Source organism: Haliaeetus leucocephalus, unplaced genomic scaffold (genome assembly GCF_000737465.1).
Source record: "Haliaeetus leucocephalus isolate CR32 unplaced genomic scaffold, Haliaeetus_leucocephalus-4.0 Scaffold830, whole genome shotgun sequence".
Classification (NCBI taxonomy): Eukaryota; Metazoa; Chordata; class Aves; order Accipitriformes; family Accipitridae; genus Haliaeetus; species Haliaeetus leucocephalus.
The window spans coordinates 1,284,133-1,296,425 of NW_010973266.1; the positions used below are offsets into that span (position 1 = coordinate 1,284,133).

Consider the following 12,293-nt stretch of genomic DNA (forward strand, 5'->3'; position numbering starts at 1 on the left):
CCTCGAGCCAGGACAGGACCGACCCCGGAGCGGGAGCTGTGCCCACCACGGTCCTTCTGCTCTGCTCCTGGGGATGCTCGTCCGTTCCCGAAGCGGAGCTCGGCAGGGCGGCGGTGGGGAGCAGCAAGCTGGCGGTGGGTACGGGGAGCCCCCGGACCCCCCCAGCGCAGAGGGACACGGGGGAGCCCCAGCCCCGGCGAGCAGAGCCTCGGGCACGCCAGCATCCCCTCGGGATTCCATCCGCAGGGATGCAAATCGGCGTCTGCTCGTCAGGGATGCAAATCAGGGTGGTGTGTCGCTTGTTGGAGAATCTTCAGCTTTTTGAACCTTCCACTCATGTGCTGTCGTCCTCCTTCGTCCTTGTAACGTCCTGGCTGCAGTCAGATTGAGACGTAGGTTGCTTGTGTTTGTAAGCGACAGTAAAATGCATCTGCACTGAAATAATCTTAAAAATGGACAGATGTTCTCAAAACGCACGACTTGCTAGTCAGGGCTCCTTGGCTCTAACTATAATCAGAAACTTCGTAGAAGAGATCGCTTTTATCCTTCCCCTCCTCAGTGTTGTTTTATGGTAAAATTTGCCTAAACTTCATCACAAAATGCACAGAGCGTGGGTGGGTGGGCTTAGGTTCATGTTTAGCCCAGGTTATGTTGAGTTCATACTGAAGACTTATGTTGCATCCTGACATTAAACTCAATCCACAGAGTTTATTTGTATTCCAAATCCATCTATTGCAAAGACTGCTTTTTATGAGCATGAAGAACTGGAAAGCATGAATATTTATTCCTTAAAGGTTATGATTGCCTTAAATCATTCAAGCTTATTTGGTGAGCATCAGATATAATTAAACTAAGCAGTTGAACTTGATCTGCATGTATGAAATAATATATATATATATGTGTGTGTATATATATGTATATGCTTGACTCCAGTATGGATGGAAGCTGTGAGCTAATTGCTTCCATCACATCAAAAGATGCATTGATAATTTTATTGTTCCTGGATGTGATAATAAATAACACAAAGAAGCAGTTGAAATTATATACTGGAAAGTCACGTTTCAACACGCAGTGTACGCTGTGGTAACAAAATGGGCAGAGCTCATCTCAAGTGGTACATGTCTAACTACAGGAAATAATTAAGCAGGTTATGAAAATTATTCCAAGTTTGGGTGTGGAGAATTGCTGTGTACTGAAATTCGTAGGCATACCTTAATGTGAGCTTACACCTGCTGTCCCTATAAACCTCAGAATTTGGAAAATGTGGAGCTGCGTGAGACCTTCAGCAGCAGGAGGGGACCCGGGCTGAGCCCGTTTGGTGGCACAGATTCACATCTGTAGGCGTGAACCTTTCCCCCTTCCTTTGCAAATTTAAAGGTGGAAAAGGACAAGCCAGAGATTCCCGGCCATGCTCATCTCCAGTATTCTTTGATTTGTTGTATCTTTAAAGGTGGTCATTTTGGCAGGAATTCAGAATAGCTGCATAGGCTTTTCTGGGTATGTTGTAGATAGCAAGGCAGCCATGTGCACATACCTCACCAGAATCAGGAGACACCGGATGATGAAATACCATTTTAATCTGTCTCTGATGACTCTGGAAGTGGTAGGTTTGTTGTCATTAAAAGTAATTTGAAAAGCCAAAGAAAATCAAACAACTCTTGTTCTATAAAATATTATTCATGGAATTAATTGTGTAGTAATGTACATCTAAGTTACAGCTGGCAATCCTAGCTTAAGAAATGGTCTCCAAGGATATGGAAACCAGAATTTCGGCCCATTCATGCGTGTGTCCTGTTGGGATCTCCATAAAACTGGAGGGGCTGTTGTGAGTCTGCTGTTGCATGGATTGCTCCGTATAATCAGAGGCACCTTAGACTTCAGTGTTGGAATTGATGGTTCCGCAGCATTTCTTTATATCCAGGGAGCTCATCAAAGTTAATAGTTTTGCCAGGGGCTTTGACAGAAGCAGAAAAAAAGAAACCGTCGTTGCCTGAGGTCTGAACATCGTCTCGAGCTGGAAAATGGTTCACTGTCTTGTTAGAGATGGCCAAGTTACAAGTGCCTCCAGTTACATTATTGTGCTGTAGGTAGCACAACAAACATCACACTGACCTGTTCCTCTTCTGTAAATGCTTTATTTATCATTCTTTCTTCAAAGCAAGTATGGATTAAATTTATCATAGTACCTTGCAGGGTAATTTCTTTATTGTGCTACTGATCATGTCTTGCAGGAATTTCTCTTATCCTGACTTAAATGGTGAGGAAAAAAAAAAAAAGAGAAATAATAAAATGTTTCCTTTTCTGGTGTTTTTCCTGAAGCCACTTGCAATTCGTCTTCCCCGTGCCCCCCAGGTAGCCCGTGCTGCCTTAGCGGGGGTCGTTGGCAGCAGCCGGTTCTGCCATCGCGGGAGGAGAGCACCGTGAGAATGGCACGGGGCTGCTTTCTTGGGACACTTAGTGGATCACAGAGGTCTTGCTGTTGCGGTCTGCCCCTCTCCCCCGCTCCGTTGATGTTAACTGTCTAGGATCATCTCTTGGTACCTGTTTTGCTTTGTTCTAGACCGCCACAAGTTTGTGGAGGTCTCTCGCTCAGCAGGTCAGACGAGGCATCATACCCGGGCATACACGTACACAGCATGGATTAAGAAAATCCATACTTCATGTGTAGATACTTACATGTGCCCTGAGACATGTAGTCTTCTCCGTTGTCTGTCCTGTACAGGACAGGCTCCACTCGGCCTGGGAGGATAAAATAGTGTTGGCACCGTCCTCTTGTTCCCTCTTTTCTGCCCCTTTCACTAGCTGGCTGGCATGACAGTGGCTTGCTAATTAATCCTTGGCCTAGGAGGGATGTACGCCAGGCGTGGGTGAAGGCTGAAGGGTGGGAGGAAGCCCGTAAAAACATTAAATGTGCTTCTTACGTTCTTGTGATTTCACAAAATATACTCGTAGGGATGTGATATGCTGTTGCGCAATAGCTGCGGGGCCGTCGGTGCGTGCGGGTGTATGTGCACATGAGAATGTTCCTGGGTGTATGGGGCAAATGGTGTTTGTTTGCAAAGTACTCATCTAAGGTGACTTTTCAGTTGTCTCGAGGCCTGATCGTGTGGCCGCAAAGCCCAAAGTTGAGGGGTTGCCCTGCATAGCGCTGCCAGCCCTTGAGGAGAGGCGATGCTGTGCTCGTGCATCGCTCTGAGTCGTGAGGGTTTGGAGGTCCCCTGAGGGGAGGAGGTGACGGGGGAGGTTAATGGGGGGATCCCCCCCCAGCTGATTGGGACTTATCATCCTTTTCCACTTGTTCATATGGAAAAATTGCAATTGTCCTCCCAGGTGTTCCATTCAGCACATTTGGAAACACATTTCTTTTTTCCTTGCTGGATGGGGATCATGGTTTTCTGAGGTGTTTCATTTGCATTTAAAGTTAATAAATCACCCATTACCAGGTAATGTCTGTAAGATACCCTGGCTAATAGCAAGTTGGTATCAGGCAAATGTGTTATTGAGCATTCGATGAACTTGACATTCTGGCCCCAACTCCTAAAGCTTCATGAAGCTCCTACTTTTGCCAATAAATAATGTCAGGAAAAGCTTTACTTTTCCCTGGGTGGTTCTTTAGTCATGTTCACCCTTTATAGGAATGTGAATTTCCGGTTTTATAAAATGTTATTTCTTTCATAAGATTTATTATTTTATATCCATTTCTGTTGTTGTAAAAGATTACTGAAAAATTGGAATTTGGTTGTAGGGTTCGGCGTTGGGAAGATCTCGCGATGTCACGGAAAGTTAGAGGGTTAGTCGCAGCCTTATGATGTGTCTGTAATCCCGCCTACCCTTGTTAGTATAAAAGGAATTGACGGCGCAATAAAAGGCAGAAGTTGGCGCTCACACTGTGTGTGTTATCTGTCTCTTTCTCTGGTCTGGGGGTGATCAGTGATCTAATCGTGGCACCTTGATATGTGGCGAACGCTACATTTGGTTAAAATTAGGTACCATGTTTTAAATTCTGCTTTGCTTGTTATAAGGGTGAATCGCACAAGTCTGGTGATAGCCTGAATCCCAGTCTGCTTCAGGAACACATACTTGATGATATGAGGAAGTGCATTAAAATGACAGCTTTGAAAACATGCTGGCTAGGAACGAAAATAGCCCCGCGGTTGTTGGAATTGTATTTCTTGTAGAGAATGTCACCAAGTCTGGGCAGAAGACATGGGCCTTCCCTGTTTCAGTAGTAATTGTGGACTTTTTGCTTCCCATTGGGCGAAAGCAGATGTTTGACATTGCTTGGACCACCAGGAAACCCTTTAAAATGGCACTGTTGTCTTCGGTTTGCACCAGAGACCTTTGTACATTACGGAAACCTCTGGGCTGAGGGTGAAGTCCCAAACAGACGGATGTGCTGCCGAGCAGTCTCTGAGTGCTGTAAACGGGGTCTTCTTCAGGCTTCTGTAGTCCCAATTTATACTTTCTTCTTCATTTGAACAATCTACTGCAAAATACTCAGATTTATTTTTTCTTGGAAAGTTCACGGCTTCCACCACTGTAGCCTGGTCATTGGGTGGGAGACAAGGGTGTGGAGGAGGAAAAATTACCATGGATTTCATGATGCGTATTTTATTTTACTCATACAGGTAACTCAGATTACATTCGATAGAATGTATGTCTTGTCTAACAGCAAAATGCATGCTTCATTAGCATAATTAGCATAATCATTATTATTGTTGCTAAAATACTGCCCTTTTGAATGCGCCATGCCCTTTCCAGTGCCTGTAGCCGGGGTGCTTCATGCAGCTCTGGCTGCAGAACGGGATGGTCCCACTGCCCCGGCGGGGACGGCTGTGCTGATCCACGGCTCAAAGCAATGAGAAAATACCCTCTTAGGTTATCGCCCAGACGAAACCCAAGACTCCGGTTTTGAGGAAGAAAAAGTGTCCTTTTTAATGATAAAATGTTGCTATAGTCGCATTCAGAAAAGCCACCAGTGTGCCTATGTTGGTGAGAGTTATGTTTAATAATCTGCTGTGGCACCTGGAATTGGAGAAACAAAAATCAATGATGAGGTTTATAGCGTGCAAGTGAGTTTTTATAAGAGTGAAGGTTTCAGAAATGACCTGTATTACACTGAAATGCAGAGAACTTGTGATGAGAAGTGTTTGACGGCACAAGAATAGTTAGTGAAATGAAAGGGCAGTAAATTCTGCAGCTTGGGTTGTGCTTGGGACATACAATGCTATTCCCAGAGCCTGCCTTAAACCAGGGATATGTCCCTACTGCCAGGTTAGTTTTGAAATGGTGGCTTCTAAACAGGCTATGGAGACTGCTGATGGGACACCTGAATTTACACTGAAATGAGGTGATGTGGTATGGGGTCTTCCAGTTTCTGAAAAAAGGTTGTGTCTGAATGTACAGTTAATGGGAAACTGATGCTCAAAGTTTGACCTCAAGTTCAGCAATAGCCACAAATTCTCAAGGATTAGGTAGCCTGTTTTAATTAATATAGTTTTAGCAGCAGACCTGGATTACTACTTTATCATGAATAACGTATGTGGGCAATTTAGTCATTTTCCGTTTTGCGAATTGTCTGAGCAGACTGTGATTCCTTTGGATAAAGCTTCTGTTTTAAGTTATCAGCTATTTCCCATGGTTAGAGTGGGAGACAAAGAGTTTGTGATGAATAGCAGTAGAAACTGGAGGTGTGTTATTTAGTCTTAAAGAAGAAAACTGATCTTGCTGTAATCTGTTCTGAAAGCATTAATATATCCTTGCAAATTCTTAATTTGAGGGCCACAGTTTTATTAATTTAAAATTTCCACTTATTTGCTGAGAATCAGTGGATGTCATGGCCAGACTAGACCAGTAATTCAACTAAACACAAAACCTATTGTTTTAACCATGCAAGTGGGTATAGGGAGAAATGATTAGTAAGAGGTTAAAAGAGCGTTCTGCGAAATACAGCTGGAAAAAAGGTGAGGTTTTTAAAGGCATTTTTGTTTACTGGGAAGAAAAAAGGTTTCCTTATGGTTTGAATGCAGGTTCTGCCTCCAGAATGGATGCTCATGTGGGTCCTTTGATGCCGACGCAAGTCACCCGGGTAACTGCTGTGTCTGCACCGGCGGTGACCTTCATGGCAACCAACTTGATGGATCAGACATTGTCAGGTATGTTTATGTTTCTGTATACTGATTATATTACTGAAGTATATGTTGTATATTTGTGTACTTCCAACCAAACCGTGCTTTTTCCATACTGCATAGAAACTGGGGACCCTTAAAAAATCGGCTCAAACTTGATGACATTTGCTTTAGCTAATTATGATCGTATTCAGAGTGTTTCGGATCCTGTTTACTCAGTCTGGCAACTGGCAGTAGCTTTGCATTTGATGATACAAAAGGCAAGTTTCTGAAACGTCCTTGGGCTTTTCATTTCCCATGCCAGTGGTATTCACGAGCATTACAATGATAATGTGGTTATCTTTTGGATAGTTGCTCCATGAAGCCTCGTTGGCTGAAGCCTCCAAGGATGCTTTGTGCTGTACTGTGTGATAAAACTGGTTTGTTCACCGTCATGTAAATGTCTGTGTATTGTTGTGAGAGAAGGGGCGATGCTCTTTCCCAAAGGCTGGAGGAAGTCTTGCGGCTTTGTTCAGATTCACATATAGGTGTCAGAAATCGCAACCAAAAAGCGATCAGATTTTGTTCGGAAATTGGGAACATCTTTCCGAATTATGTGAAATCCCTCGTGCAGTGCTGTTGTTGGGAAGCCAGGAGCTCTGGGAGTGGAGGTGAGATGCTGCGATGGGGCTGGCGGCACCGTGGGGTCCTGAACGCGCCTTCCCAGCCGTGTTCCAGGGAAAGACCCGGTGTTTATCAGGGATTGCTAGGTATCAGTCCAGGCATAATTTATCTGACCCTTCACACCCAGGGATTAGCACGGTTGTGGAGGCATTGGGGAGTTAGAAATGAATGTATTGTACTGTGTATGCTCATGTACAGGTTTTGGTATAGAAGGTTTCACTTGTCTGGCTAAGCCGTTTCCTTCGTGGGTACCTCAGGCTCACCGGCTGTACTCACGGCTAAGATAAAATTTTCGTAAAATACTTTGTGGTCAGGTGTGCTAGGCAAATCCATAAGTGGAGCTGGAGGCTCCCTTTGAAGCAGGTCTGCCTGGTTTCAACTGGGATGTAGTTAACTGTCTTCCCAGTAGCTGGTACAGCGCTATGTTTAGAGTTCAGTATGAGAAGAATGTTGATAACACTGATGTTTTCAGTTGTTGCTCAGTAGTGTTTAGACTATAGTCAAGGATTTTTCAGCTTCTCAGGCCCAGCCAGGGCACCTGACCCAAACTGGCCAACAGTGTATTCCATACCATGGGATGTCCCATCTAGTTTAGGAACTGGGAAGTGGGGGGCGGGGAATCGCCGCTCGGGGACTGGCTGGGTGTCGGTCGGCGGGTGGTGAGCAATTGCCCTGCGCATCATTTGTACATTCCAATCCTTTTATTACTACTGTTGTCATTTTATTAGTGTTATCATTATCATTATTAGTTTCTTCTTTTCTGTTCTATCAAACCGTTCTTATCTCAACCCACGAGTTTTACTTCTTTTCCTGATTTTCTCCCCCATCCCACTGGATGGGGGGGAGTGAGTGAGCGGCTGCGTGGTGCTTAGTTGCTGGCTGGGGTTAAACCACGACACCTTGTCAGAAGCAAGTGAGACGGAGGAAATATTAAAACTGTTCAAAGAATGCAGGGACAGAAAGATGAAGATCTGTGCAGGGGTCATGCTGATCTGCAGTTTGTTGCTTGTTGAAAGCTGAAATCATGGTTTCTAATACATTTCATATCAAATGTATTTCATAATCTTCTTATTGGAAGACTTGAAAACACAAGCACTCCTGATTTTATCCATCATGCTGAATAAGGATTTAACTGTATAAAGCCTTTTGATGACTAGATGACTTGTGATGACAAGCCAGCGTGACATTTGGTCAATAGGTTGCCTAAATCAAGTGGCTATACTGTTGGGAGGCCGTCGCTTTGGAAGAGCAATCATTTCATTTTTATATGCATACAAGTGACGTAAATACAATAAACATTATATTTTTGTTTCCAGCTTTCTGTTAAAAAATACCTTCTTCTTCCTCCTTTTGTCACCTTTGATTTGCTGCCAGTTGCATTTAAGAGAAAAATGGTAATTCACTCCAGTATAGTATGGATTTTTCTTTAACGTCTTTGAGGAGATCACGCTCTTTCCTATAGGGTGCTACAAACTGTCGTTATCTCCAGTGGAAAAACAAGCAAATGACAGTAATAGAGGTGTTTTCACACATCAGCCTCAAAGTTCTACAGAAAAGCAAACATGTGCTTTAGGAAGCTGTTAGGAGATGCTAACATGTACGTGTGGTACGTGGAGCGCTTTAACATACGTATACAGGCCTGTGCCACCATGCTTTACTGCCGGTACATACAGTGGCAGTATTAAGCCAAGATGCAGACTTTATATGGCATTACAGACATGCTTTCATTTTGCAATATAGATAAGCCTTTCTCTGATTTGGTTTCTAAAGAGAAAATTGGGTGTTCAGTGAGGCTTGGCACGGCTGGATTTTGCTCATGACAACACAAAATCCATCTTTCTCTGAAGACAAAATTAATAAAATTTTCTGTATTTCTGGAGCAGAAGGAGTAATTTTTGCAACAGTACTGGCTCCTAGCAGGCATTTGTTTTTGTATTGGAAGCTGGAAAAGTCCAGTCTCGAGTACACATCCAACTTTTTTGTGTTACAGTAGGTACAAGAGCGGTGGAACCGTAACTACCACCCTCACAGAGCTCTGCATCATTTCATAGATATGCAGAGCTCAGACCGTTAAGTGCCTTGAAGATCAGGGCTGAGATCTTGAACTTGATATTTAAAAAGAATCACATGTAAAGAGCAGAGGAAGGAAGGTTGGCAAGAGTCAGCGAAGGTCTTTGACTCAGAGCCCAGCTTAGCCTGGGCCAGCCTTACAGAGGTGCAGAAACAGCTGGAGAGAGAAGCTGAGAGATGGTACAGCAGCTTAAATGGGGGGAGAAAAGCAAAACCAGGTAGAAATACCCTGCCGATGAGTGTGCAGCTGCCTTGTGCCCGGGGAGGGAGGAGGTGAATGATCGGGGACCCCGTGCTGTGCCCGGTTGGTGGGAGCTGATGCTGCTCTGTGGGCAGCGATGCTCGTAGCGATGCTCCTGCCTGTGCAGCCATATGGGAAGCGAATGCACGGAGCCGGTCTGGGAGGTGGGGACGGTACGCTGCCCACCCTGCATGGTGTCCGAGGGAATATGCTGGTACGGGTTTTTCAGCTTTTCCTTCTTTAACAAAAAACCCTATATTCAGGTTAGTGGCAGATAGCACCTATTGGGCAGTGTTGGCTGTGTGCCTCAGAAGTCCAACAACAAAATGAGTTTGTCTTTGAACTCTGCATCAGGCATATAGCCCATGTTATGGTGCAGTAGTCAAAGAATTTGTCCTTGTTGTTCTACTGTTGCTGTTACAAATCTCCACAAAAATAAAGGGGTGAGTGGGAAGAGATTGCTGCAGAAGGAAAAAAGCACTGCTCAAGAGACTCATTCTAAGAGGAGAGACAGAGCGTTTAGCAGGGCACTGCAAAACTGGTCAAAGCCAAAAATAGACACAAATTAAAGGGTGAAATACAGTGTGCAGGCAGGAGCAGGAGCAGGATCTGTTTCCCTGAAACAGCGATGATGGCTGAAGGTGGGATCCCCGCCTGCGGGAGCAGGGCATGGACCGTAGCTGGCACTGAAATCCCATGCTGGGCTCAAGCAGGAACCAACAGAGGACGGCTTGGGAATCAGTCGGATATGGGTTTTAGGCTAATTTCAAAATACAAAAGCAATAAGGTTGTGGGGAGAGACAGACCTGACCTGCAGAGATGCTGGTGGGATAATAAAGAACTGAGTGTTTGGATGTGTGCGCTTGAAGTAAATTCAATTCTCAGAAACATTTAGAATCAAAATTTTAAACTTCTTTTGAGATTAATAGAGGTTTGGCCTCTAAATACATTTGCAAAACAAAATTTTGTTATCTCTTGTCCATAGCTTCTTGTGGTATGAATCAATCTTCCCTCTTGCACTCCCTCTCTAATTCTGCTTTTAATAAGATGTTTATGATCATACACCTTACATCCTCTGTGATATACCCAAGATAGTTTTGGTATTTCACCTTTACTTTTCATACTGTGAATTATTCATGTCTCTCTACCTGCCGTGGAGCCTCAGAGAAGTCTCTTTAATCAGATATCTTTATCCTCCCGTCTCTGGCGCATCCTTCGGCAGCATTACAGCAAGTGCGGGAACACATCATTAGTAATTACGCAGCTAAGTTTAGGGGCGAAAAAAAGTGCGTGATTATGTCGGAAATATGTCGCGGTAGCTCAATTGTCAGGCTGCAGTTTATTCCATGCACTTAAGTTAAAAAGGGCCTCGCTTTTCGGGAGCTCGGCGTCCCTCCTTAGCGCAGCGAGCCCGAGCCCGGGGAGCGCTCCCTGCCCCGAGGTCAGCCGGCGGCTCCCGAGCTCGACAGGGGGAGCACGAGCTTGAATTATTTTTCTCTTGACATTATACTTGGGGAAAAAAGGTCACAATGTTCAACGATAAGCCATAAAAATAAATGACTCCTGACGTGCACAGTGACTTTCAGGACTTTCTTTTGTTATTTTATTTTAATTTTTTTTTATTTCCATCTTAATTTATATGTGCTGACTGTCCAAAATTTCATGGAAGTATATTTCACATGTGAATGCCTAATGAACTGCGTGCTGCAGAAGTTCACCTACGTGTGCTGCACCAGTGATGCTGTATTTCAAGCAAAAGCTACAGCACCCAAGTCACTCCCTGGGGCTTCACCTTTCCTGTTCGGATGCTGTGAAGGAGCTTTTCAAAGGAGGAAAAAAAAGAGAGGTTGCCTCAGGCGTTGGCAGTGTCTCTGTGCCGAAGACACGTAAGGTTCAAAAAGGAGTTAGAATGGCTGCCCGTGCACGAGAGCCTCCCCGCACCGGTACGTCCGTGCTCCGTACTTCAAGCCAATCTTCAGTTATTAAAGGGCAGGGTAAGAGCAGCCACGACAAAAGCAATTACGCCGTATGTCATAGATTCCTTCACAGCAAACCCGAGCTCCCAGAACTGCACAAGTGTGGTTTAGGCTCTCTCTCCTATTTCATTTCTTCAGCAACGGCTGTGGGAAACTCCTCTGCCAAATTTCACTTGTGCAACAGTTTGTTTAAATCTGCCAATTGACATTTATGTGTTTGTATTAATGTTTGTAATGATTAATTAAAAGTTGACATCAGCTAGGTAAATGTGTTTTCTTGTTCCTCATGCATGTGTGCATGTGCATATACATGAATGAAAAATCTTAGCTACTTCTTAAACCAACGTGATAATGAAGACTATAAAAGAATCTGAATTCTAATAATAATAAAAAGCTTTTTTTCTAGGGTTAGAGAAACAGATAAAAAGAGAAAGAAGCAGAGCAGGAAGAGGGGTTGATGTGATTTCCCTATTAAAAGGAAAGATAAATTCCAGGTCCATTAAGCATCGTTTCCCAAGCATGTTGCTCCATGTTTGAGTGACAGAATCCGAACAGCAATTTGTTTGTGGCTGTTTCATCAGCAGCTAATTGGCCTTCCAGAGTTGTTGCCTTGGGGATTATTTCATGGCAAGAGCAGAAGAGTGGAGAGCTGGAAATGCCAAGAAGTACCATGCCACTCAGCAGCGTTGCCCTCGAAGGCTCCCAGCGCATGGTCGGCCGCGGTGCCCGGAGCCCAGCACCAGCTGTGTGCCTGCAGAATGTGGCCAGCGCCAGCTGTGCGCCTGCAAAAGCCATCCCAAACCTGGGCTGTTCCAGCTGCACTTCAAATTGCCGCCAAATCAGTGCTTTGCACGGGAACGTTTGCTGCAGAGTGGGATGTCTCAAGGTTCCTTTCATCCTCTACAAACATATTTCCAGAAGGGAGGCTAATATTTTGGCTGAAAAATTCCTCGTCAGGAAGGAGGCAGGCTGTACAGGCACATTGCGCCTGCTGTGGCGCGCAGGGCAGTGCCCGCGGGCTGGCTCGTCGTGTGCCGTGGGAGCAGAGAGCAAGGCACCAAGGATATCCCAGGGGAACGGCCGTGGGAGCGTGGGACTGATGGGAAAACGCAAGGCAAGGTACTGAAATACCTCTGTGAAACAGTTAAGAAACTGCACGTTGTCTTTCTTCTGCCACGTTTTAGAGCTGGAGGACATGCTAGCAGAGTTTAATTA

The 12,293-nt window shown here is 44.7% G+C and overlaps 1 protein-coding gene across 1 annotated transcript in view; it reads left to right on the top strand.

The window, feature by feature from the left end:
* TCERG1L (transcription elongation regulator 1-like) overlaps positions 1-12,293 on the top strand; it is a 93,777-nt gene that overhangs the window by 50,683 nt on the left and 30,801 nt on the right. The window contains exon 5 of the mRNA XM_010582009.1: positions 6,030-6,155. Within this exon, the coding sequence (XP_010580311.1) occupies positions 6,030-6,155 (126 nt within the window). The remainder of the gene's footprint in view (positions 1-6,029; positions 6,156-12,293) is intronic.